General features: G+C 46.7%; 1 protein-coding gene across 2 annotated transcripts; it reads left to right on the top strand.

The window, feature by feature from the left end:
• The first annotated feature begins 198 nt into the window (after nt 1–198).
• FUT10 (fucosyltransferase 10) lies at nt 199–27,147 on the top strand. Of its 2 annotated transcripts, none has more exons than XM_036763839.1 (5): nt 199–386; nt 9,008–9,338; nt 11,375–11,666; nt 16,011–16,846; nt 23,246–27,147. In XM_036763839.1, exons 2-5 carry the CDS (start codon nt 9,258–9,260, stop codon nt 23,468–23,470), a joined length of 1,434 nt encoding a protein of 477 aa, XP_036619734.1. In that variant the 5' UTR covers nt 199–386; nt 9,008–9,257; the 3' UTR covers nt 23,471–27,147. The 2 variants fall into 2 exon arrangements, with proteins under 2 accessions (XP_036619734.1, XP_036619735.1); XM_036763840.1 differs by lacking the exon at nt 23,246–27,147 and adding an exon at nt 22,164–22,601 and having other exon boundaries at nt 238–386.

Raw genomic sequence — 27,147 nt, 5'->3', positions numbered from 1 at the left:
GGGGCTCCGCCTTGGTGGTTGCGTGCGGGGGGCGTGGCTTGGGGAAGGGAGCGGAGTCTCTGCGGCTGCGCCGGGCGGGGCTCGCTTCTCCGCTGTTGCGGGAGGCGTGGCTTGAGGGGCGGGGCTCTGCGGCTGCGCGGGGGGTGGGGGAACTGGCGGCTGTGGGGGGCGTGGCTTGGGGAACGACCCTCTGCGACTGCGCAGGGCTGGAGGCTGGGGTCCGCCTCCCTCCCCCGCTAGCTTTCTGCTATCTGATCGTCGCCCAGCTCTTCGTAGACTCTGGCTCGCGACGTGCTCGGGGCTGGGGGAGCCCAGAGGAGGCTCCCCGCGGCTGAGCGTCGTGCCCGGGAGCGGGGAGCCCCGCTGACGTCTCCCCAAGCCCCGAGGTGGGTAGCGCGGGCTCATTAATGGCTCCTTCACTGGGGGAAGGGCGCGCCCGCTGCTCCGCTGGGACCCCCGGGAGCCTGCGGGGAGTCCTGCCGAGGCGGGGGAGGGAGGACGGAGGGGCGGCTGTCTGAGCACCGGCGGCCTGAAGGAAGGTGCACTTATTAAGCGCCGCCTGCGTTTGTCCGCGATGCCGGTGCTAGACCCATCTGCCGGGAGCTTGATCACCTTCTGATGTATCCGATACGGGGTGGCCGGAGCTGGGGAGGGGGCTCGGCGCCGAGAAATGGCCGGCCAAAGTCCGCTCACCCGCTGGGCCCAGCATGAGTAGCGGGGGGTCGGTGGTCTCCCCACCCAAGGGAAGACAGAGCCCCCGGCGAGAGCACGGGCGCTTCCAGCAGTCAGCCAGGCTGCCTGGCCCGGGGTGGAGATGGGCAGTTGGGAAGAGAAGGCGAAGCCGGGCAGCCCAGCAGACCTGAACCGTAAGGACGCGGGGACAGAAAGGAGACTGACCCTCCCTCCGGCCGCTGGCCGCCTCTCCCCCGGGGAGAAACAATGCACCCCGATAAGAGAGTGAGAACCCGGAGATCCCGGGGCGCGCCGACCCCTGGGAGTACGGGAGGTAAGAAAGGGCAGGTGGCCAGGGGAGTGTGAGCCTTCTGGGAAGAGGCACAACCTGTGCAAGGGCCCCGAGGAAGCCCTGGCTGAGCAGCTCAGCTGTAAGCTGGAGGAACGAGCCTTCTCACACTCCCCGGGTTGCTGGACATGCCAATGTAACCGTGATCTAATGTCTCATTCACTAAATCCAAGATCATAGAGCTGGTGACTGGGAGGGCGATGGTGCCCAGAGCCGAAACACAGAAATTTGAAGCTGCGTTAGAGTCTGAAGCTAAGAGAACTTGGTAGTCTTGATTTGGCGTGTTTAAAGGAATCTCCCAAAGCAAAGGCCATTTGGTTTAGTTGAAGATTTCCAAGGAGGATAAGCAAGGGAAAGGCAGCAGGGCAGCCCCCTGACCTCCTTTACACTGAAGCCAATACTGGTATCTCCAGACTGGGGCAGCCCAGCGGTCCCCTTCTTTGGGACTAGAATCGACACCTCCACAGGACCAGCACATCCCACTCACGGGTGTGGCTGGGACTGACACCTCCCAGTGTGAGCCAGGAAAGAAGCAGAGAAGTTCTCAGGGAGTGGTTGGCACAGTGGTCTTCAGGCTCTGTCAGGAAGATGAGAATAGGTCCAGAATGGCCAGCAAGCATCTATTCCCGGGCATTGGTGCATGATTCAGAGGTGTCTGTGAGTCATGACCATTCCAGAATCAGGCAAGCTCAGGGTTGGTTTGGTTTATAGTGAAGGAATCCTACTCAGGTGGGTCACATTAACTTCCCCAGAAGGGTAGTGGTGGGCACACCCAGTCATTCAGGGAACTGGGTGTCGAAGCCCCAAGCTTATAGTCAGATCAGCAGAAGGTGCAAATGTGGGAAGGTTCCAGAAGAGGAGCAGTGTAAGTAAAGGGGTTGCAAGTGGGAGAAGGAGACCTAGTTATAGAATACGTAGCCTGTGAGATAGAGAAGGACCACATCCAGACAAAAAGGAAAAGTGCCATTTAACAGGAAAGATGAGAAATTCTCCTTGGAACCTGTTGCATGGGAGATAATAGCTGGCACTTATACAACTCACTGAAGTTTGCAAAGCATTTAACCCAGGGTTGGAGAAGCTGCAGCCTCGAGGCCACACGTGGCCCTCTAGGTCCTCAGGTTTTACAGAGCAAATCCTTTTATTAAGGGGATTTGTTCTGTGAAGTTTGGATTCAGTCAAAGGGCCGCACCCAAGGTTCTCCATCCCTGATTTAACCAGTTATCTCATTTGTGCCTGTCAAACACCATTGTGAGATGAGGAAGCATAGTCCCCTGACTTCGATTCAGAAGCTTGGTTTGGAGCTTGGACCTAAATCTTCTTTCCCTCTTCTGTTCTCCAGTTTCTCAAACATCCTCATGTAGTTGATAAATGCTCATTGACTGGCTGATGTCCTCAAACTGTGGGCTTGACGGTGGTCTGGTCTCTGAGAATGAACACTGGGAGGCTTCTGTACTGGGTGGGCCTCACTCTGGCTGTATCCTGTTTAGTCAAGACATCACCCCTTGTGATGTCATTGGTCCTCTTGGAGAATGAGGGAAGAACAGCAAGCAGGTTTGGCATTGAAACTAAAGGAGACACATTTAACAGTTAACAAGATGGGCTTTACTTTGTCATAGCATAGTGAAGTCTCTTAATTAGAATGCTATCACACTTAAGCAGACCAGCCTCCTCCTCCATGTGGAATCCTGTCTAGTTAGCAGGGCCAGGTGTGGTTCCTCACCTGACCTTGGGACATCCACCTCTCCCATATTGCCAAAGGTGAGGGGCTCTGGCTTCAGGGTAACCCTTTGATGCCCTTAGGGGACTAGGAGGCCACCTTAGTGTGGTCGGAGGACTCCAGGCTCAGCTTAAGCCTTCACTCCCTAGACCAGTGTCATCACTTTTCAGGGAAAAACTATCTTAGCCGGTGATGGGAGGAAATCATGGTAGACTTTGATCCTGTGATGGCCTCTGAGGTCCCGTCTAGCTCCAAGGTAATTGATCCCATGAATGATGCTATTAAGGTTAACACCTTTAATTCAGAGCAAAGATTGAGGCATATGAAAACAGATGTTGATCGATCCCTCCGTTTACACATATGTATATATGTACATAACTATGTAGATATTTGTCTAGTCGTGGCCAATATGGGAATTTGTTTTGCTTGAGTATACATATTTATAATGTGTATTAACTCCTATACTTCCATAGATACATAATTCTTAATTTTATATTTTGATTTGAAAAGAGCAGATCCAACTATTCTCATCTGGTATGATTCTGTCCTGTGAATTCTCCACAGGGTATCTTCAGAGCACAACTGAGGCCTTCTGTGCCTTTTACTGATGCATATCTAAGCTATCGCCTCTTATCCGTGAGCCTTGCTCCATGACTGACCCCTTGCTAGGTCACTGGCTCCTGCTTGCTCTTTTGGCCATATGTGGCCTTTACTATGTCTTTTTTGCTGTTTCTTGTAGTCAGTCACAGTGGCAATGTCTTGCAGCCTCCCTCTGCTGAATCATCTCTTTCCTCTGCCTTTTGGATTATGTGCAGTCTGGATTCTTCTGAGAGAATGAGACTTGTTTGTGATTCACAGCTCTGAAGCATCACTGGGAGAATGTTAAGGTCTAAAGAGGGGCTGAGGCATTAGGGAGAAGCTTAGACTACTCAGAAGCACCATATCACCCCACTCAGAACCCCATGTCACCTAGCCCAGCCTTTCTCTTGTTCAATTCTAGGCCTAACTCAGTGCACATGAAAAATCAAACAAAACCTCAGAATTTAATAGGGATTAATGTAAAGTCCTGCAGTTAGATTTTTTAAAACTAATGGCACAAGACCAAGATGAGGGGACATGTCATTGAAAAGACTGAAAGCCCAGTACAAGTCACCTGCCAAAAAATATAATGTGATTAGAAATACTGATTCCCAGCCAAGGGGGTGTCAGTCCCGCACGTGCCAATGCTGCCTCATGGACATCCCTCTGTATCTTCCCTAACCCGCTCATCTTCCAAGCTTTCTCAAGTCATAACTGTTTTTAACATTGGACTTGTCATGGACTCTTCCTTCCCCTCCCTCATGCCCAATCGGTGACCAAGTCTCATTGGTTCTATCCCTGAAATATCTCTGTTGTGGCTCCTTTTCAGATTAATTTCATATTTCTTCCCTTCATGGACTTTACACTCCAGCCTCACTGACCTGTGCCCTGATCTTGCCATTCCAGAGGGTGAGGTCAGTCATGACTTCAGAAGACTGATGCCCAAGAGCCTCCCAGTTGAGGGGTGAAGGACTGTAGCTGCTGAATAGAACATATGTTTTGGGACCCGCTAATATGTTATTTGCTTGACTAGGTTACCAAGAAGACATTAAAAACTAAAACCTACATTATTCCATCCTTTACTCCCATTCCTGGAATGCCCTCCTTTCTCACCTCCTCTTCCAATCCCTAGCTCCTTCAGAATTCAGGTTCACCTTCTTAGGGGCGATGAGGACAACCCTGCTAGCTGTCCATGCTCTCTGCCTCAAATTGTGTTCTGTTAACTTACTTTTGAAATTGTTTTATGCCCCTGAAAAATACAGTGTCCTTCAGGGCAGGGACTCTTTGCCACTTTGTTCATGATTGTGTCCCTGGTACCTAGAACATAAGCCCATAATAAACACTCACTGAAGTAGGCTGATATGACTTCCAGTCATGGGGCCCACATTGACAGGCTCAGCTTCATATCAGGATGACAAGAGAAAGGATGCCAAACCGTGCCATACAAAGACTGGTTCAAGGACCTGTGGGAGCATGGCCTTGAAAAGAGGAGATATCCCATGAAAGAGGGATTAGGTGTGATCCACTTTCCCTGTGAGGGCTGAACAAATACCAGTGGAAGGATGTTACAAGAAGACAGATTTCAGCAGAGCCTGAGGATATATGAAAACTATCCAAAATAGCAGCCTTAGAGGAAACAAGGTCCCCCTTCCTGGAAGTTTTTAAAGGAGCCTAGAGAAGACCAGTTGTTGGGAGATCTAGCCTCCTATTTTGGGGTATTTGGTCCAGTAGTATGGGGGACAAGGAGGCTTTGTTTTTGTATCCCCCTCATAGTAAGCACTTAGTCTTAATTTGGAGAATCAGAAGGTTACACTAAAGTCAGAGGACCTGGGTTCAAATCCTGACTAATGGTTAATACCAATGGGACACTGACCCTCCCTGGGCCCCAGTTTCTTCATTTTTAAAAGTAGTGGATTAGACTAGATGGCCACTGAGGTCTCCTTATTTGAGTTTCTATGGTTTGGGACTAGTGAGCTGGCCTTGCAGTGAAGTTAGTGTTCATTTAGGAAGTGCTTAGTGTGTGTGTGTGCCAAGCCCGCCTTCCTTGGAGCCAGGAGGAGCTGCCTTTCAAACCTGCCTCGGACACGTACTGGCTGTGTGTCTGCTGCAGAGACCTGCTCTGATAGAGGGAGTGTCTTCTGGAATTACTGATATGCCAGGCCCAGTCATTAGCCTGATTTTCTTGAAGTTAATTTATTCTGTAAGTTATGGGTAATTCAGTGATTCAGTGGCCGTCCTGGCCCACTTTGGCCTGATGCCGGATTAAAGCTGCTGCTTGCACCATTTCACTTTGAGCTCCCAGAGTCCTCATAACGTGTTGGAAGCTGCATCGGGGCAGCAGAGTCAGCTTCCTCCCTTTGGAATGCCTTTTAAGAAAATGTTCACAGTGGGAGCCTCAGAGACTGCTGGGAGAGCAGGACTTTGCCGAAGGGCTGTTCAGCTGGCACCGGGGAAAGCTCTGAGGCAGGATTTCTGGCTGAGGAAGACTTGCTGTCCATTTCCAGTTCTATTCTGAGGGTCATGAGGTGGAATTCATAAACTGGAAGTAAAGCTGGAGCTCCAGGCAGCATCAGCAGGGAAGTCAGCCACCTGAAAGAGCATCCTTTGTGATGAGAGTAATGGATGGAAGGTGGAAGCAAGACAGAGTCCTAACCAGGGCTTTTTCTAGGCAATTCTCTAGCAGGGGAGGAGAGAGGATGGAGGGAGCCTGGCAGTATTTAGTAACTTCTTGTTTGCCCTTGAAAACTCCTGAACCTTTCTCCCTTTTACTTTTTGATAGTCTATAGGCTGGGAAAACTAATTGCTTTCACTGAGGGTTATAGAAACTAATCCCTTTAATTGCCTTCTATAAAAGGTTGATATTGGTACTAGATGGTCTCAAAAGCCCCTTAGAGAGCTCCATTAAGCAGTTTTCCAAAACCAGTGAATAAGATTTGGGCAGGTATGGTGTAAATTTGGTTAGGGGAATGCAGATGGCCTGGAGGCTGCCTTGGCTGTAGGATTGGGTGCTGGGAAGGGGAAGGAAAGTGTCATATACTCTCCTGAAAGGCGTTGGGTAGAGGAGAACCAACATAGAGGCCTGGCTGGTGTGGTTGAGGGAGTCTAATCACCTGAAGGCCACTCACTGCTCTTAAGTGTTGTGACTCATTCTTAGTTGTGTCCCGTCTCCCCATAATTTACTTGTCTCTGAGACTACTACATACAGAAACAGTGGTGAATGCTGACTTTGAGGTCAGTTCGGCATTCCATAAGCAATGATGCACCTTCAGCTTTTGAGGGGAAAATGATGCCTCCTCCCATCTCTTATGTGTAAGCATCTTACTTTTCATGGGATCATAGGATTTAGAGCAGGAAGGGACCTTTAAGTTCATCTTGTCTACCTGGAAACTTGATATCCAGATCGGGGAAGGACCGAGTGGTTTGCCATGTCCTTCTCCCCCTCATTTTACAGATGAAGAAACTGAGGCAAGCAGGTCAACACACCGCTAGTAAGGAGTAAGGTCTGATTTGAACTTTCAAAGAAGAGTCTTCCTGACTCTAGGCCTGGCACTCTATCCACTGTACCACCTAGTTGCCCTGTTCATCAGACTAATCCAACTATTCCAGACCAGCCCTCCCCATGTGTATACATAAGCAACAGTTCGTCTCATCCATTTACTCATACAGGACTGTATGAAGTGCCTGTCTCATTGACGGAGGTCCCTTGTTTGTTATCTAGTGTAGCGTCCATCAGGGGCAGTGCCTGCCTCTGTAGTCAGGCTTGTGTATAATGGGACCTCTAACAAATCTCCTGGAGCAGTCTCAACTTCTCATACCATCTTGGAACTGGCCACAAGTGGAAAGTTGGCAGCATTTGTCTTCTGGGACCCAGGACTCCTTCTGCCACTTATCCTCCACTGGCCGCTGATTGTGAGGTGCCCTTAGAGTTCAGGCTATTTTCTATACAAGGTATAATGGAAAGGACACAGGGTCTGGGGTCAGGAGATGGGGTTCAAATTTGCTATTGTTTTAGTGCCCCCAAATGAGTCAGGGTTACTCGGGTTTGTTTCCAGTTCTTGGATGTTATGAAAAAAGCTACTATAAATATTTTTGTATATTATGTTTTTTTTTTTTAAATATCATTGGGTCAGAGGTTATGCACAGTAGAATGACTTTTGTGGCACGGTTCCAGATTCCTTTCCAGAATGGCCAAACCAATTCATAGCTTCATGTACCTGACATCCCACAGCCCTGCCAACAATTCTCACTTTCCTTTTTTTAAAAATTATCTTTGCCGCTCTGATTATCATTTTAACTTTAATTTCTCTAATTGTTAACAGTAATTGGCAGCATTTTTTTCATCTCCCCATTGGTTGCATGGATGTCTTCCTCTGAAAACTGCCTGTTCATATTCTTTCCTCTTGAGTGATTCTTCCCCCTTTTTAGGGGAAAGGTAGTGTAAGGGGGAGGGACCTTTCAGACTTACTGCTGAGGTTCCAAATGGCTGCTCCTAAAACTGGATAGATAGACAAATGAAACAGTCCCCGCCTTCAAGGGCATTGTGTTGGAGGACCTTGTGTTCTACTTTGGTTAGGTCGGTGTGAGCCATAGAAGGAGATTTGTGAAACTCTGCAGTTTAGACCTTTGAAGGACATGGTGTTTGCTGTCTGATTCAGTTTCATTGTTGCCTAGCAGTCTTCTCCTTTGATTATCCTACCCCCTTTTCTTAGAAGAGCAGTAGTAATAACATTTAATATTATTATTTTGGACAGGAAACATGTCATGGTGCCTGGAAGTCAGGAAGACCTAGGTTCATTAGCTATGGATGCTGGAAGTTTGGGACTCAGATTTTACCTCTTAACTCATATTAGCTATGTGCCCTTGGGCAGGTCATTTACCAGTAATCATACTATCCATCCATGTGCATTGATGGCAATTTGACTCAGTGGGTTCCTGTGTTGTCACACTGCCTTTCATTTTTTTTTAATTTTCCCAATCAGAAGATTGGCCACTAGATATTAAAATCTTTTGGCCATAGTAACATCCAAAGGCTACTTACTAAACCATAGTGGCATTTGAATTTGTAGTAGGAGAGAGGATAGTAACGGAGGTAAAATCACAGGTCCTCGTCAGTGAGATACTTGGGATGGAGAAAGTAAGGCACTTTTGGGCCGTGATTCCTGAGACTACGGTTGCGAGATAAACTGAAAACAGCATCCTATATTTTAAAATAAGCCAAAATATGTGCCCAGAAAGGGGCCAGGGAGACTTTATAATTTTTTTTACATCTGCAATTTGAGGCCCACCTGGAGAACTTTGAAGTGTGTTCAGCCCTGGTGGAAGGGGGTGCAGTAGAACCAGACATTCACTTGGAACAGTATTGGGCCTCCGGGGAACATACGGTTCATCCTGGTTCATTTAGGCCTGGCAGCACTCATGCTACCTCAAGCAGGTGAGAGTCTGCAAACGAGCCCAGGGTTGAACAGCACTTATACAAAGCCATGTTTTGCTTGAATCCAGCCTGGATCCTTGGCCAGCTGTGTGGGCAGTCTATTTAACCTTTCTAAGCCCTGGGAAGCTCTTTTGCCTAGACTCATCTTTGTGGAGAGGGGAAAGGACCATGAGCCCTTCCTGATGAGCCCCATAAGGCTGTTCTTGCCAAGTATCCTCCACTCGCTGTTAACTTGGCCCCTGGCCCCTTTCCTTTCCAGGATTACTAGGTGCAAGCTTTGGGGAAGTAGCCGGAGAAGAGACCAGCCAGGAACCCGTAGATGTGTAGTCAGCCCCACTTGGTGCACAGAAGCTTAGTCCTTCATGGAGACCAGCTCCCAGCCAGAATGGCCATGGAGGAGATCGGCTTCCAGATGGTGGCCTCACAGGAGGCAGGGGCAGGATGTGGACTGCAGAGAGAGCACCTGGTAGGAAGTCTCAGCCTCCATCTCTCCTCCCAGGCAGGGCAGCATGGCAAGAGTGCGGAGGAAGAAGCTCTGGGCATCCTTCCTGTGTATCACAGTAGCCTCGTTCCTCCTCATTACATTCCAGGTACTGTAGATGAGGTGGATTCTGGGGTCTTTGATCTCTAAATGCTTTTCCTAAATCTCAAAATGAGCCCCTGACATCTTCTTGGGTGACCTGGGGCACCATGGGGTTAAGCGATCTGCCCAGGGTCATAACAAACCATCTATAGTGCTGGTGGAACTTTAGGAACAACAGCTCTTCTCTACCCTGAGGCCAGTTCTTTATCCACTGTGCCAAGCTTCCTCCCCCTTGTGTTATTGTGTGTTAGAATAGTGTGTGTGTGTTCCTCTTGTTAGATAAAGGTGGGGGAACAAAGTACTATATCTTATCTCAGTCCATGGTGCACACAGTGGGTACCTAATGCATTTAATTTTATGCTTTCGGAATCTGCTGCAGGGAAAGGACAGAGGATGAATCTTGTTATCTTCATTTGCTAGTGAGGAAATCAATGCTCTTTGGGCATGTCTGCTAGAAAATAAAGCCAGTCAGACTGAGATCCTGAATTCAGGACTAGGCTAAAGGGGGACAACTACAAAAGCCCATCCCTGTCCCTTCAGAGTCCTTCCCACCAAGTGTAGCCAGCCTTCCTGCAGCCCTGGCTTCCTCTCCAGAAGATGCCAGGAATGGGCTTGCCGGGGGCAAGCATAGTATTTGGAAAAGCAATAAAGGAGCTAATTAACGTTAATTGTATGCTTTGTTAGAGTAGATCCAAAGGGAATAGTGACATCCTAGGACTATAGAGCCAGCCTAGCCATGTGCACTGTTTCTAGAATTATTTAATATAAATTGCTAGAACCTAACTATGTAACCAAAGACTCAACCAGAATGGATGAACCACGAGTGTCATGTTGGAAAAAGCCCTGGATTTAGCCACCAGAGAGAAAGCCCCCAGCTGTTCTTAGCAGCAGACTGGTTCCAAAGCCACTCTATTGGGGCCCCCACCCTCACCATCCCCAGACCACCTCATTGTCCTCTGGGCCCCCAGCAGGGAGCATCCCCAACTAGAGCCAAGGCCCTCTCAGCCAGGAGCCCACTTGGCTCTCTTCCTGAGTGTAACATTCACACTGATCATACTTTTCCCTTATTTATTTTCTTCTTTATTTTGTCTCACATTCATTTTTTGAAAATTTCAAGTTCCAAACTCTCTTCTTTCCAACCCCTCCCCTCCCCATTGAGAAACTAAGCAATATATCAGTTATATACGTGAAATCATGCAAAACGTCTTTCCATGTTAGCCATTGAGAAACTAAGCAGTACGTCAGTTATAAACGTGAAATCATGCAAAACGTCTTTCCATATTAGCCATGTTGCAAAACAAAACAATGAAAAGCAAGAAACAAAGAAAATGAAGACCAGGTAACCCAGAAAGGCTGCAGAGTGAGGGCTGGTGGAGCACCAGCGGTACCAGTGCAGGGCCATCGTGGGGTTCAAACCAAACAGAGTAGCAGATGGAAAATGGAGAGCTTGGTTCTTCTTTGTCTAAAATCCCTAATCCTGAATGGAAAAAGCCTGGATTGCCTTCCTCAAGGTTATTGGAGAGGGCATGCTTGTTTAGATGTGACTTGGACTTAAATAAGACCTTTCTAAGTTAGATTTTGTGACTCTATGCTCCCCCATGATGGAGAAAAAGGAAGAAGGTATGTGCTATTAGAATGAAATAAAGACACGCAAGAGATGTCCTGCATCCTTTCTGACAGGCTTTCCACTGGAAAGATTGCCAAGATGGGTGGGAGACCAGCATATGTCAGCCCAGTGATCTGACAGACGACAGTGCACTTGGTCTTAGGGAGCCAGCTTAATGTAGAGGAAAGAGGGCTGGACCTGGGGGCAAGAAGACCCTGGTTCACCCCTCACCCCCCACCCCTCATCCCTCACCCTTACTGTTGAGTGATTGTGGACAAATTGCTTAACCTCTGGGAGACCGTTTCCTCATTTTAAGGGGATAATGCTTTCTGTACTGCCTGCCTCACAGGATTGTTGTTAAAAGTCTAAGTTAATGTATTCAGAGGACCTGGCAAGCTTTGAATTGTCATGCACATTCTGGCTTTGTTCTTCCCCAGGTGGTCAGTGAGCTTGGCAGATTTGAAAGGCTGAAGACAGAAAACTCCAATCTGAAAGATGGGCAGCAAAAGCCTGAAGAAGCCACCAAGCACCTCCATCCCTTTCTTAAGAAGGGACTGTACCAGAATAAAAGAAAGGTAGCCAAAGCGGACACCTATCCCATCATGCTCTGGTGGTCCCCACTGACTGGGGAGACAGGGAGGTTAGGCCATTGTGGAGCGGACACTTGTTTTTTCACCATCAACCGGAGCTACCAGCATCACCAGCTGACCAAAGCATTCCTGTTCTATGGTAAGTAGTGGGTTTGCCTTCTTTTTTTAATTTATCACTCTCATTTTTCAGTGATCAGCTACATGCCAACCCCACACCCCAAAGGAGGAGTTACTGGAACCACCTTGGCCTGAGTTGTGGCTGATCAGGTGTGCCCTCATTTAGGCCCTCAGGTTCTGAAAGTCAGGGCATCAGGGTCTGCCTGGTGTTGGCTGAATGCTTGTCTGTTTACTGGACAGGGGCCTAAAGAGGAGGGCCTGAGGGCCTATAGGGCATGAAGCACCAACAAGTCTCTGGCCTGGGAAACAGCAGCTGGGTCTTCCTGGGTCTGCTGCTCACTGGACTCTGGACAGAGCCTTGACCTCCCTCAGCCTCAGTTTCCTGGGTTTTTCCCCTGCCCCAGGACAGTACTAATGCTTTGCGGAGAAGCTACCTTAATACAGTAAAATGTTTTTTAAATTCTGAACTTAAACACCAAATAAAGTGAGTATTTCCGTGCACACAGAACAGAAGAAGAAGTTCGTATGTGAGACTAAGTCTCTGGTATCCGTACCTTGCTTTTCTTTTTAAATAGAGTGTAGTGAATAGAGGAAATTCAGCATAGAAGCTTTAAAGCTGGACTGTATGTGATTCTTTCTGGATTTCTTTCTTTTTTCTTTGTACATCTTTGAAAAGTTCTCCTGGACCCTCTTTAATTTCTTTTTTTCTTTCTTTCGCTTTTGCCCACACTATCACTAAACTTCTCCCCACCTCCTCTCCATTAAGGGGGAATACCCCCCCAAAGCAAAACAGAACTCTTGTAACAGACATGTAGAATTGAGCAAAAGGAATGCCAACATCGGCCACACCTGAAAATGTATGTCTTAGTCTGTGTTTTGAATCCTTCCCTCCCTCAGAAGGTGGGAAGCATGGTTCATCACTGGTCCTTTAGATTTGTGCTTGGGCATTGTATTGATCAGAGTTCTTAAGCCTTTCAAAGTTCCACTAGATTATGGTTCCCTCGAGAGCAGGGAATGTCCTTGCTTCTTTTTGTCGCCGGCGCTTAGCATATAGTAGGCACTTAATAAATGTTTATTGATAGATGGATTGTTATTTTTATACGATTGTCATTATAAAAATTGTTATCCTGGTTTTACTAAGAAGCTGCAGCATGCACAACAGCAAAACTGTCTCAACAGATGGGCTAAATCAGGTTGAGGGTAACCAGCAGGCCTCAGACCCACTGATAAGTTAGGGGGATGTCTATCCCAAGCATTCAAAGACTTCCCCCAGTGGAATGGGCAGATGAGAACAGTTTGTTCCAACAGCCTTAAAGGAGGCTGAGGCGGGCCCTGTGGAGCACTCAGAGCTTGGTCACACATGGAAGGTGCCAACGTCATCATCACTGCCTCCCAGGCCGTCACTAATCCTGCCTTTTGGCCTGCCACTGGACTTCAGTGATTCTAGAGGAAAGTGAGGCTGGTGACTGTGCACAGCTCTGCCTCACTTAAATCCAATGTACAAATAAGTCAAGACATTGCCCTGTGACATCATTGATCCTCTTTGAAAACAAAGGATTTGAAGAACAACTTCATACAAAGCTTCCCAGGTTTCTCTGAAACCGGCTCTTTCATCATTTCTTATAGTGAACATCGCCTTCCATCATGTTGGTGTTGGACCCCCTTAGGTTGCAGTTCTTTGCCTCTAAAAATGAGCTGCTAGAAATATTTTTCTAATCTATGGTTCCTTTTCTTCCTTCTTTCATCTTTTTGGCGCATAGGCCTATTAATGATGCTGCTTGGTCAGCGGGAATGCACATTGGGATTATAGTCCGAGTTGCTTTCCAGAATCACTGGACCATTTCACAGCTTGCCCAGCGTTGCATTAGCGTGCCTGTTTCTCCACAGTCCCCTCAACAATTGTCATTTTCCTTTTATCATCTTTGCTGGTTTAATGGGTGTGAGGTAGAACTTAAAAATTGCTCTGACTTTTATTTCTCTAATTATTAGTAATTTAGATCATTTTAAAATATACTTATTGATAGCTTAGATTTATTGCTTTGAAAACTACCTGTTTATATCCTCCAACCAGCTTTTTTGTTGCGGAATGGTTCTTGTATTTGAATCAATCTCTTATATATCTGGAATATCAAACCTTCATCAGAGAAAGGTGCTTTAAAGATTTTCCCCCCAATTAAATAAGGGTACCTAAGAGGCCTAGTGGTTAGAGTGACAGTCCTCCTGGAGTCAGGAAGACTCATTTTCCTGAATTCAAATCTGGCCTCGGATTTACTAGCTGTGTGACCCAGGGCAAGTTATTTAACCTCGTTTGCCCCAGTTTCCTCATCTGTAACATGAACTGGAGAAGGAAATGGCAAACCCCTCCAGTGTCTCTGCCAAGAAAACCCCAAATGGGGCCATAAAGAGTTGGACACGATGGAAACAACTGAACAACAATAACAACTGGTTTTGTTTGTTCAAAATTTTTCTTAAAAGATTATGTATTAATAATTGTCTGTATCATTTTCTGGGACCTTTTCTAAGATTTGTTGTGAAGTTGTGAACTCTTTCTTTGTCTGTTGCTGCCAAAGATGTTCTTCATTGCTCTTCCAGTTTGTGAATGATGTGACCTTTTATATCTAAGACTTTTATCTTTTGGAATTTGTCTTCAGTTTATGATATTAGTTGGTGGTCTAAACCTAATTTCTGCCAGACTTTTCCAGGTTCTGCGCAATCTTTTTGTTCAATAGTGAGTCCATAACTGATTCAGTAGCTGGGGTCTTCAGGTTTATCAAACACTGAGTTACTGGTCTGTTTGCATCAATAGGATGTACACCTCTCTGTTCCACTGCTCAGCCTCTCTGTTTTTTAATCTAGGACCAAATGGTTTTGATGGCTACTGCTTTGTAGCCTTTCTCCCAATTTTTTTCGTTATTTTCCTTGAGATGCTAAACTTTTTGTTTCTCCAGATGAGTTTTTTTTTCCTTTCTGGACCTGTGAAGTAGGCCCTTGATAAGATGTTACTGAATAAGTCGGTTAATCTAGGTAGTGTTATCACTTTTGTTGGCTCAGCCTGCCCATGTGCCTTTAATATTTCTTTGCTTATTTAGCTCTGTATTTCAGAATGTTTTCTGTTTTACTCATCTAGTTCCTGAGGAGAGAGGTAAACGCCCAAGAATTTCACACATTCTGTGGTTATTTTGAATGGAATTTCTTTCTCTTCCTGCTTTGTTTTGTTGATAATATATAAAAATGCTGATGGATTTATATGGATGTATTTTATATCCTGCAGTTTTGCTGAAGTAATTAATCACCTCAATTAATTTTAGTTGAATCTCTAGAGTCTTCAAGTAAACCATCATATCATCTGCAAAATGGGATGCTTTTGTTTCCTTTTCGCCTATGCTAATTACCTCAATTTCTTCTTCTTGTCTTATTACTGTTGCCAGTATTTCTAGCACTATATCAAATAGTAGTGGTAATACTGGATATCCTTGCTTTCCCTTGATATTAGAGGTCTTTACTACATATAATGCTGACTCTTGGTTTTAGAGAGATATGCTTTACCATATTAAGGAAAGGTCCATTTATTCCTCTGCTTTCTAGTGTTTATAACAAAAATGACTGGTTTATTCTTTTGAAATGTTAAATTCAGACCCGCATTGGTAGAAGGAGTTTTCTTATCTTGAAATTCCCTATATTAAAGAAATCACAAGGAAAAAGAGATCTTGTTCTTTCCAGTAAAACTGTCACTGCACCCATTGGAAAATGGTGGTGCGTGAATTCTTTCCCGGAAGTAAAAACAAACCCTCCTTATTTGTATATCAAGCACACAAGTAGGAAGCAGTCACCACCTCCAGAGCTCCTGCCTGCACATAACCATGTTTCTGTGGGGAGTCTAAAGACATGACAGTCATTCAGTCTGTCTGACTCTCCATGACCCTATTTGGGATTTTCTTGGCAGAAATCCTGGCGCAGTTTGCCATTTCCTTCTGGTAATAATAGCTGCCATTTTAAAAACACTTTTAGGTTTGCAGAGTATTTTACAGAATGATCTTACTCGGTTTGGTAACAGTCAGTCAGTAAACACTCATTAAGCCCCTGCTGTGTGACAGTACCATAAGCCTCTCTTCCTCACATTGGGAACAAGGTTTATATGTTAAAAACATTTTTTAACTTTTTTTTTCTATTTAAGGATTTGTGAGTTTTGCCCATTTAGCTCACTCCAATAGTCTAGAAAAGAACAGCCGAAATAGTGGGTTGGAACAGCTGGAGCTAAAAGCCCCAACGTTTGGTCTAGTTCGACCATGAGTGCGATAGAGTGGGAGGAGCTCTCCAAAATCCCCCCAGGGCTGAGATTCCAATGTTTGTGCCTTGTGTTTTCTAGGTACTGACTTTAGCATAGACAGCTTGCCTCTGCCTCGGAAGGTCCATCATGACTGGGCCCTCTTTCATGAAGAGTCTCCTAAGAATAACTACAAGCTCTTCCACGAGCCCGTCATCACCTTGTTTAACCACACGGCTACCTTCAGCCGCCATTCCCATTTGCCATTAACCACCCAGTACCTGGAAGGTATAGAGGCCCTGAAGTCACTTAGGTACATGGTTCCTTTGCACACCAAAAACAGCCTGAGACAGCGCCTGGCCCCACTGGTGTACGTGCAGTCGGACTGCAACCCACCCTCGGACCGGGACAGCTACGTGCGGGAGCTGATGAGTCACATACAAGTGGACTCTTACGGTGAGTGTCTTCGAAATCGAGATCTCCCTCCGCAGCTGAAAAACCCAGCTTCCATGGATGACGATGCCTTCTACCGGATCCTCGCACAGTACAAGTTCATCCTTGCCTTTGAGAATGCAGTCTGTGATGACTACATCACCGAGAAGTTTTGGCGACCTCTGAAACTGGGCGTGGTCCCTGTGTACTATGGTTCGCCCAGCATCTCCGACTGGCTTCCCAGCAACAAAAGTGCCATTCTGGTAGCCAGGTTTTCTCATCCTCGGGAGCTGGCAGGCTTCATCAAGCAGCTGGATAACAATGACAAAGAATACGAGGCCTACATAGCATGGAAACTGAAGGGCGAGATTTCCAACCACCAGCTTCTCACAGTCTTGAAGGAACGCAGGTGGGGTGTGCAGGACATCACCCAGGACAACTACATTGATGCCTTTGAGTGCATGGTGTGTAACAAGGTGTGGGAAAACATCCGGCTGCAGGAGAAGGTAAGCTCTTGGAGAGCTGGGGAGATGGGCTCTTCTGCCTGCACAGAAGACCAGCGTGGGTTTGGGGTCTCTCAGCTCGTTAAGAAGGGGTTCTGGTGGTTTCCAGGCAAGTGACCTAAACTCTCAGGGCTCTGGGCAAGTCTCTAAGATTAGAAGATATGCAGGAGGTGCTGACCTGCATTCGTTGGGGGAAATCTCTAGATCAGTGAAATTACTGTCCCTGTCCTTGTCCCTAAGCTGAGGGCATCAGCAACAACTCACATTTATGGAGAGCCATAAGGTTAATCACTTTGTGGAGTACATATGGCAAGTATTGCTGTCTCTACTTTCTAGCTGAAAATGAGAGAGCATGGCTCATTTCTCCAGGGTCACATGGCTGCTATGACCACAAAGCTAATGCAGCCTTGATTGGCCTAGGATCCAGGACCCCAGGAGAGGCAGTAGGAGACCGTGAGGAGGAGGCTTGATTTGAGTCAAAGGATGCTTCAGATGTTGGTGCTGTCTGGCTCTAACTGCCTACGGGGCCTGAGACCAGTCTCTTGTCCACATTGGACCACCTCATTTTTACTCATCTGTAAAATGAGGGGATTGGGTAAGATGATCTCACTGTAAATCTGTGATCTATGAACGTGTGGGGTGTAGTGATGAGATCTGGATGCCATATTTTCAGATGGATGTGGCACACTAAAGCATTCCAACAGAGAGAAGGAAGCTGGGAAGGGGGGTGTCCTGGAGGATTATTAGCATGCTTATTCTGGAAAAGTGGAGATTTGGGGGAGCAGAGCAGAGTTTTCATCAGTGTTCAGAATGCCATCATGTGGAAGAAGATATTCTGCTGGGCCACAGATGGCAGAAGTAGAAGCAGGGGGTGGACGTGGCAGAGAAGCAGTCACCTTGATGGCACTAAATAAGGGAAACCCTCCTCAGAATGAGAGCTGCCCAAGAAGGAAATGGGCAGGCTGTGGAGGGCCACTGCAGATTGTCTGGGTTGCTGTGTCTGTACAGGTATCAGCTGGATGGTAACCTCTGAGGGCCTTTCCATTTTGGACATTCGGTATCCCTGGGAGGCTGCTGGTCATCCCAGCGGTCTATAGAGCAGGCCTCATAGGCATTCTTTAGGAAGGGGTATACAAAGAGGTGGAGATCTTCCCATCTTTGGAGGGCAGAGCCATGGAAGGACCCTGTCCTCCCCCGCCCCTCAGTGCCCCTGCATTTCCTGTTGGCACTCTTGGCATGTGCATGTACATGCGATGACATGCGCACACACAGAGCAGTGGACATGCACGTGTATGTGCACATGTGTGTATGCGTGTATGACATACGGCTTTATTTATCAATATTTGTGCTGTATGTATTTATGGGCACTGAGCTGATATGGTGGAGAGAGAGCAGTAAACTTGGAGTCAGGGAGTCCCAGCTTCAAAGGCAGGGTCAGACATTTCCTAGCTGGGCCTCTAGGCAAGTCCTGGACCCTTGTCTGCCTCGATGTCTTCATTGGTAAAATGGATACAGTAGCAGCGCCTACAACGAGATGCTCTTTCTCAAGCTTTTTGTGAGCCTCAACGTGCCATGTGCATGCCGGCAGTTATCGTCAGTCCTCCCCAGCGGAGGGCAGGCTGCTTGTGAGCCCACGGTGTCTCATGCTTTGTCCCTGTGCTTGGATCCTCAGCACCTCGCGTGGGGTCTGGCACCTGGGAGGCTCCTCAGAAATGCTTATGGATCGATAAGACCTGTCCTCTATTACCCTGCCCTCCTCCAGAATACGTCAGGCATTCAGAAGGAAAGAAAAGTGGAACGTATTTGTGTAGGGCTTTTGTTTACAAAGTGCTTTTTTAGAGGAATTTCATTTGAATCTTATAACAGTCCTATGTGGTAAGAAGTGGATGGACCTAATTTTTATCCCCATTCTACAGATGGGAAAACTGAGAGTTGGGTAAACGATTTGCCTGAGATCATAAGATTAGGAATGACTAAAACCTAGTGAATGGGTTTCAGCTCTCTCCAGAATCAGTCAGTTCTGTCTTCAGAATTTTACTTCCTTTCTTGGTGCTCTCCCCAACTCTTACTTAGGACAGTGGAAGTACAGTCTTAGACCTGGAAAGGACCATACATAGAATGTCAGAACCGGAAGGAACCTTGTAAATTTTGAAAGCTGCAAGAGACCTTAGAGAAAACACAGTCTGACCGTGTCATTTTGTAGAGAAGGAGATGGAGTCCCGGGGAGGGAAGGTGACTTCTCTGTGCAGACGCCAGGGAGAGTTGCTTAAGCTGATTACGGGCTTTCTGGAGCCGTTGTTGGTAATCGTGCTGATCACAGGCCTCCTGGAGCCGCTGTTGGTCACCACACTGATCATGGGATTTCCAGAGCTGCCATTGGTCACCATGCTGATCAGGGGCTTTCTGGAACATCCCATGCTAGAAAACCCATCTGTACCTTTTGTTGGTCCCTTTGTTGGTTCAAATACATCTTTATTTAGACTTGATTACTCCTCCTTTACAGAGTGTTATTTTTGTGGAATGGTAGTGTGGCTGACCACTAGACCATCCTCTCCCTCCTGGTGGGTCTTACAAGTTAGGGCTGCCTCTGAAGAGGCAGTCATCTCTAGTTATGGAGGAAGAATCCAGATTCCCATAGAATGGGGCTTGCTCTTCTTTGGTCTTTTCCCTTATGCGGTGCTACTTGGGGCAGGGGGATCAGAGGTTCCCCTCTCCTTCCCTATCCCCATTGGCAGTCTTACACTGGAGCATCTCCTAGGAGATTGGCCTAGAGTCCAGCATTGAACTGAGAAGAGGAGCAGGTCCAGGGAGCCCAGCAAAGGGGCCTGACCCACAGATTCAGAGCCCTGTGGGATCAACTTGAGGACATTGTGAGAAGACAAAACATAAGAGCCCAGTGGCTGCCAGAGGCATGAGCCGCCTTGGCCACATACATTCCCTCCATATGTGTCTCCTACTAGTGTACTGTGTGTGTGGACCCACTTAGTCTGTGAGTACTTGTGGTACTCGTCATAATGTTCTGTTTCCCTGAATGCCTTTCTTTTGATCTCACTGTTTCAGCTGTCAGACCGTTTATGAAGGCTCATGAGCGAGTTCCCACAGAGTAAACCTGGGGGAGCTGTCTCCTGGGGAATCCGGTGGACAGTTGTAAGTTTAGAAAGAGGGTACAGCTCAAAGGAGGCTCCTGCACAAGCTACTCAGAAGGAAATCTGGGGCCGGGTTTTCCCTGAAAATTAGACAACTCTGCTTAAGCAATTTCCAGCTCACGATTTACAATAGTACCTAAGACAATGGAAGAATCCATTGCAATGATAAAACGAAGTACATAGTTTTCATTTATGTACTTTGAATTATTTATCAAGACGAATAATAGATGTACCACACCTTCCTTGTGCCTTTAGGAAAAAATAAAGATATGCCCACTCTTCATTTGGTGAATAATAAAGAAGGTGCTACAACTATTGGCTTAGTGGTCGATAAACTCCCCTCTGTTAATCTCTCAGGTTTGAGGCTCAGAGGGACTTGAAGATGACAGGTCCTCGCCCCCTTGCCAAGTCCAGCTTCCCTTTTTCTGGGGGCGTGACCACCATTCTTCCAGCCACCCAGGATTACAGCCTGAGGGCCACCCTTCATCTCTTCCTCTCCTTCATCCATCCTCCACATGTTGTGGCTCTGACTCCACAGTATTCCATCTCTCTATTTCCACTGCTACCACCTCATCCTGCCCCATTACTGCGGCCTCCTCTTTGGTCTCGCTGCCCCTCTCCTCTGATTCACTGTGCACACAGCTGTCAAATTGATGATCCTGAGCCACAGCTCTGCCTGTGGTGTGGCCTTGCTCGAGAAGGTTGGGTGCCTATCTTGTGCCCCTGGGACATATTATAAGCTTCTCCTTGGGCTTTCACACCCTCCTCAGTCTGAATTCAGCCTGCCTTTCCAAGCTTTCCATCCTATGTCACTCTTAATGGGCCGGCTTGTGCAGGGGATAGAACATAGGGCCAGTCAGGAAGCCCGAAGTTCTGACCCTGCCTCCAACACTTACCAGCTGGGTGACCCTGGGCAATCCCCTTAACTTCTGTTTGCCTCCATTTTCTGTAAAATGGGGAGAATAGTAGCACCCCTCTTCCAAGGTGGTCACGAGTAGGAAATGAGGTCATATTTTAATGTGTTTTGCCCTCCTCTGAGCTCTGTGTAAATAAATACTGGCTGTCACCAGCTGTCCTTATTCTCCCACTCTACATTCCATGAAAACTGGCCTCCTGGTGGTTCTTTCTCCCCCCTCCATACCTTGCCACAAGCTGTGTCCATATGCCGGGTGTGCCTGCTCTTCCCAATCCAGCTCGAAGAATCCTTAGCTTCCCTCAGAGCGCAGTGAAAGTGCTGCCTCCTTTGGGAGCCCTCTAGGGTCTCCTTGTTGGTAGTGCCCTCCCACAGAAGTGCCATCACCTCGATAAAACAAATCTTTCCTTGGGACCTCACACAGTGCCCGCCATATAATAGGCACTTAACAAATGCTTTTTAATTAAATTCAAAGTTTAAAAAACAGTCCAGACTTTCCTTCTAATTTTTTTTTCAGTTTAAATTTTTAAAAAATTTTTTTAAACAAATAAAACTGTTGGTTTAACCAAATTAGACAACTCTCTCTGTGCCCACCAACCATTCCATGTGCTCTCCTCCCTCCATATCTTTGCTCAGGCAGTGCCCAACTTCTGGAATGCCCTCTCTTCCCCTCCTCCCTCCCTTTATTGAATTTCACCCTGTCCTTAAAGCCCAGCCCTTGTGCTCCCTCCTCCAGGCAGCTTTCCTTCATGTCTCCAGAACTGAAGATGTGCTCCCTCTTCCTCCAGGCCTCATGGAGCTTTTTGTTTCCTAATATTAATGGAAGTTTTAATTGTGTAATGTAATAGTGTATCTGCTGTGTTGTTGTCTAATTTTCCTACTAGACTGAGCTCAGTGAGAGCAGGGACCCTGACTTGGCTAATTCTTTCCCCGAGCATTCAGTAGATGCTTAATAAAGAAGACTTGGTTGCGGTTGAGGGTGTTTGCAGCTGTGTTAACTTGTACCTATCATGGTACAAAGAACGTAGTCCTTAGGTCAGATGACCTGGGTTCAAGCCCAAACTTTGCCATGTGGGACCATGGACAAGTCATTTCTTGCCACTTCCTGCTGAGCCTGAGTTTCTTCACCTGTAGAATGGGGCTGACTCAGCCTGTCTGTGGCTTGGCACTATTGTGAAAATCAGAGAAGACAATCAGTGTACTCCATGAAAAGCCCTGGGCACAGAATGCATGTTTCTAAGATATGTCTGTCTCCCTCGAGGTGATGAAGTGGACAGGATGAAGGCTGAGCTCGGACACAAGAAGACCTGGGTTTGAATGCCACCTTTGACATTTACCAGCAGCATGACCTTGGGCAAGTCCCTTCCCCCTACTCGGTTGCAGTCAGCAACCTGGGAATCATCTTTCCTTGTTGGTGGACGAATACCAGGGAAGTCATCCATGCCCCACATCAAACGTTAGGGGTGATTTGATTTTAAAGTGGCAGTGCCATAGAAGATAAGTGTGCTGACTCTGGGTTCAAATCCCAGATCTGATACCTCTGACCTGGGCAACATTAATAAGTCTCTTAAATCCCAGGGCCTCTATTTCTTATCTGTAAAAAAACTGGGGGGCTGGAATAGGGCTTCTGAAAATTCTTCCAGCTTGAGATCTATAAGCCTCCTTTTATAATTTTTCTAGCTTTATTCTGAGCCACCAAAAACAGGAAAAAGAAATTAAAATATGGATCTACAAACCCCTTAATGCTAAATGTATTTGTAATTTATTAAAATATATATAAATATATGTGTATATATGTAAATACATACTACAAAAATATATATAACAATATATAAAATTGCCCTATAAATATTAATATATAAGTATATTTGTGTGTGTATACTTAAATAAAACTCTACTGTTTGCTTCTGTGTCCCTTCTCTAATATATTTCTTATTTATATCTGAAAAGATTGCTTTTTTTCCTTCTGTGTACTTTTTTCTGAATTCTGTTGCTATTTGTATTGGATTTTTTGTGTGTAATTGCACCATGACATGCTGCCTTTATGTGGTTCAACATTGCTGTTAAATGACCACCTCAGTATTCATGAAATCTGGTTGTGGTGTGGAAATTAAGATTGCATTAAGTCCCTGTTCACGAAGCTTTCCTTCATGTGCTCTAGACTGGTAACATCCTCCCTCTTCCTCATGTAGCTCTTTGTTTAGCTCTTTGTTGCTCCTTTAAAAAAGGCTGGGCCCTGAGATTGAGAGGGAGAGGAAGAGAGGGCCTCCTTCTGCAGGTAGCTTGCCTTACTTTGGGCTTGTTCATCACGTGCCTTTCTCTTCCTTCTCCTCCGGCTCTTAGGGCTTCCTCCCTAGGAAGTGGAATGCAGATGCCACACACCTGAGCTGCCCCAAGCCCCAGGCTTTTGCCTTCCCGATCCCAGCTCTACAGTGGACCTCTCTGCGGGAGATGTGGATCCCGAGCTTTGAGCAGTCCAAGAAGGAAGCCCGAGCCCTGCGGCAGTTGGTGGAGAGGAATCAGAATTTCACTGCGCAAGAGTTTTGGACTCTGGTATTCAAAGACTGACTTCAGAAAGGCCTTAGGATCCTCAATTTAGAGCTACTGCCCAGACATGAGCCCCAGAATTGATGGTGTTTGCCTCATGGGTGTGGAATGCTCCTCTCTAGGTTGCCTTAATAACACTGTAAGTCAATCGTGACAAGAAAGCTGTGTGTTGACTTATCCTCTAGGATAGGAATTAATTGGTGCAGTACTTACAATGAGCCCTATTGGATAATTCCCATGAAGTCCTCTTAGAGGTCACCCTTATATTTTTATATTTAAAAAGTATTTCTTGTAGGCACTAATTTTATCCACTTTAAATGGCTAGATTAAAATTCCTGCTGCCTTTATATTAGATCCATGTCAGTGGGCAGTGCCCAGTTCAGTGCCTGGGACAGATGGCAGGTGGAAATGTTTTGCACATTCTGTGTTAGTTGTTCTTGCCCTCAGAAAGACCATTTCATGAACGCTGGGGAGCCGTCTTTTTGTAAGCCAGGCATGACAGAGAAAGGCATGAGAGCGTGGTCCTGGGAAGTCCCTGCTCTGGTGTCCGGGGAGCTGTGCAAAGTGTGCTCATGATCTGTCTTCAAGAAATCTTCAAGCTCTGTGTAAATGGGAGGGATTTGTATCACTGGCTCCATTGTAAACCTGAGTGTCTGCACAAGCTGGCATGACAGAGAGAGCACCGGACCTGGAATCAGGAAATCCTGCGTTCAAATCCTGCTTCCAAAACTTTTAGCTCTAGACCTTTAGCAGCTTCTCTAAGCTTCCAAAATTGGGGATAATCATGCCTATCTCATAGGGTTGTTGTGAGGGTCAGATAATCTTGTGTATGTTAGCTTTAAAATGTTACAGGAATGTTTGCTATTATTAGACTCTGCCTCGTCCCCCAAAAAGCATCCATGTGCTCTTGGTAAAGCCTTCTGGGTTTCCTGGCCCCAGAATATCCAAGGATTTACAGCCGAGAGAGACATGGAGGCCACTGACTCCCTGGAGGAGGGGACAACGGATGGGGAGTTAGCTTGGGTCCTGGATTTGTCGTTCAGTGCTTGTGTGGTCTTGGACAGGTCTCCTTTCCTCTCAGGAAGTAGACGCTGGTCTTGGTTTTCTTCTCTTTAAAATGATGGGTTTGGACGAGGTGACCTCTGAGTCCCTTCCACATCTGAATCCATGATCCTTCAAGACCCAGAGTGGGGTAGGGCTAGCGTGTCACGGGCCAAAGGAGCCCCTTGCCCCTGGCTCACCCCGGCATCCCCGCCAAGATCTGTACCCAGATCCTTCAGCCCCAGTGCCACTGGTGCTTTCCACAGCATGACTTTCCCGTAGCTAGACATGGGTTAGTGGGAAAGCTTAGACTAGAATCCATCTCCTGCCTTAATCCACGGTCCTCTCTATGTCTTCATTTGCCCACCTCAGGAAGCCAGAAAGAAAAAGAAAAAGAATCTCTATTCAAAAGAGCCTGACGTTCTAAGGGGGGGGAGGGACACACAAAAAGTACATTTTAGAAAACACAAAATACTTAGCAAGTGAATAGTCATAATTACTAACTATAAGGCAATTGGTGCGGGGAGGCTCTAGCACATGGGGAATCAGGAGGGACTTCATGTAGAAGATGATGCTTAAGACACATCCTGAAGGAAGACCATGGAAGGAAGGAGGTAGTGCATTCCAGGCAGGGGGCACAGCCAGCACAAATGCATGGAGATGGTAGATGAAACACAGCACATGAGAGGAAGAGAGAAGGCTGCCTCATAGGGAGAGTAATTTCCAATGAAGCTGGAAAGATTGGGGCCAGGTAGAAGTCTTCAAAAGTTAAACAGGAGTTTTGTATTCTATCCTAGAGGCCACTGGAATATTTGATCAAGTGAGGCCATCACATGGTCAAGATCTGCATATAAAGAAAATTTCCCTCTCTCAGAAGAGGCTTGGACGGGTATGGCTTTGTGCTCAGCTGAAAAAGCATTCTCCTCTTCTCTCCCTTTGTCACACATGAGGAGCTGACTGTTAGCCCCTCCTTCTTACATATGAGAATGGAGCTTAAGAGACGAGTTTCTTTAGGAGGGAAAAGCACCTGGATGAGGTCCTGGACCCAGCTCTGCCCTTTACTAGGCATGGGATCACAGACAAGGTTCTGACCTTTTCTGGGCCACAATTTCTTAAGTAATAAAAGTATTGGTCAAGATGATTTTCGAGGTGGTTTCCAGGTCTACAATTTCTTTTACAACATTGATAGCTAGCGTTTATGTAGCACTTTAAGGTTTGTGAAGTTCCCCACGTCTGTGGAATGAAGTTTTAAAACCTGGCTGAATAAATTCCTAGTTCTGAACCTCAAATATGATCGGTTTCAAAGAGGCATCGTGGAATAGTGGGCAGAGAGCTGGGTGTGGCATCCAGAGACCTGAAGTTTTTAGCTGTTGCCTGTGGGTACATCCCTGCCCATGCTAAGCCTTAGTTACTTCATCTGTAAGATGGGGTTTAGTAATAGGGTAGTGGCAATCCCCACCATAGACTTGTGCGCAGTGCCTTTTGTAAGTCACAGAATGCTGTAGGTGTGGGAATTGTGGAGGGATCAAACTTAAATGCCACAAAGTAGCCCCACTCCTCCCCTCGCCAAGTTCACTTCTGAGTGCAGCATGGACAAAGAAAAGGGTTCATCCCTTACTTATCAGACTTGTCATCTTTGCTCTAGGGGTCAATCCATGGCTGATGTGGGTCCTGGTGGCTCATCCAGCCTGTGCTGGTGGATGCAGACCCTGGTGTGGACTCCAGAGTTCCAGGACCTCTGGTGGCTCTCCCTACCTTCCATAGTTCGAAAGATCTTCTATCCTTGCCCATCTGGTCTTCAGTATTCCCTCTAGCTGAGGCAGGAAAGAACAAGAAGCATCAGGAAGGCCATTGTTTGGGGCTTTCTGTTGACCTGAATCAGGAGAGGAGGCCGCTGGTGTTGCCACTGCCTCTCAGCAGTAGCAGGATCAAACACTCCTAGCTTCATGCCTGCACAAGGTGAGGAAGAACCCAAGGTCCTGGAGGCCTACAGAAGCTCATCTCATAGCTGGATACCAGTGAAGTAAAAAAGGTGTTGACCTTTTGTGTGCAGCTCAGGAAGCAGAGTCTTCCTTGGAGGGCAGCCAAAAGTTGCCAATAGAGTGTACAGATATAATGTGTGCCAAGTTCTCTTCATACCCACTACTAGGGAGCATACCCAGCAATGTGGTTGGGGCTGTGCCAGTCCAGGCTGCTCTACTGTGTGCCTGTAGTTATGTATTACTGAGGGAGAGAAGTTCTTCATCCTGCCACCCCAAACCTCACTAGGGTGTCTGGAGGGCTCTAGGTGGGGCAAAGCAGGACTTCCCTCCCCCTTCACCATCTCAAAGTCCACCCCCCATTCCTCATCCTTCCCCTTTTACCTTTCCTGACATGGTTCATCCATCCCCACCTCTTATGGAGGAAACCCAAGAATCCCTCTCCACTCTTAACTCCATCCCCATCTTTCTTTACCAGTGTTGGTGGGGCAGACACCTTGATGCATCCCCAAGGGTTCCTGGGCCTTGTAGCTCTAATTTTCTCTCTATATTATCTTCTTCAATTAGAATGTGAGCTCCTTGAGGGCAAGGATTGTCTCTTTTCTGTTTGTCTTCAGCACTTGGCACGGCTTACCTTACATAAGTGCTTAATAAATGTTTTTTCATTCATTCACCTTT

This window comes from Trichosurus vulpecula, chromosome 6 (genome assembly GCF_011100635.1).
Source record: "Trichosurus vulpecula isolate mTriVul1 chromosome 6, mTriVul1.pri, whole genome shotgun sequence".
In the NCBI taxonomy this organism is placed as follows: Eukaryota; Metazoa; Chordata; class Mammalia; order Diprotodontia; family Phalangeridae; genus Trichosurus; species Trichosurus vulpecula.
The sequence above is the reverse complement of the archived record's forward strand: the minus strand, read 5'-3'. Positions and strand labels throughout refer to the sequence as shown.

Coding starts and splice junctions, on each gene's coding strand:
- FUT10 (XM_036763839.1), top strand. CDS start 9,258: ATGGCAAGAGTGCGGAGGAAGAAGCTCTGGGCATCCTTCCTGTGTATC. Junction 11,667..16,010: donor CAAAGCATTCCTGTTCTATG/GTAAGTAGTGGG, acceptor TGTGTTTTCTAG/GTACTGACTTTAGCATAGAC. Junction 16,847..23,245: donor ACATCCGGCTGCAGGAGAAG/GTAAGCTCTTGG, acceptor TCCGGCTCTTAG/GGCTTCCTCCCTAGGAAGTG.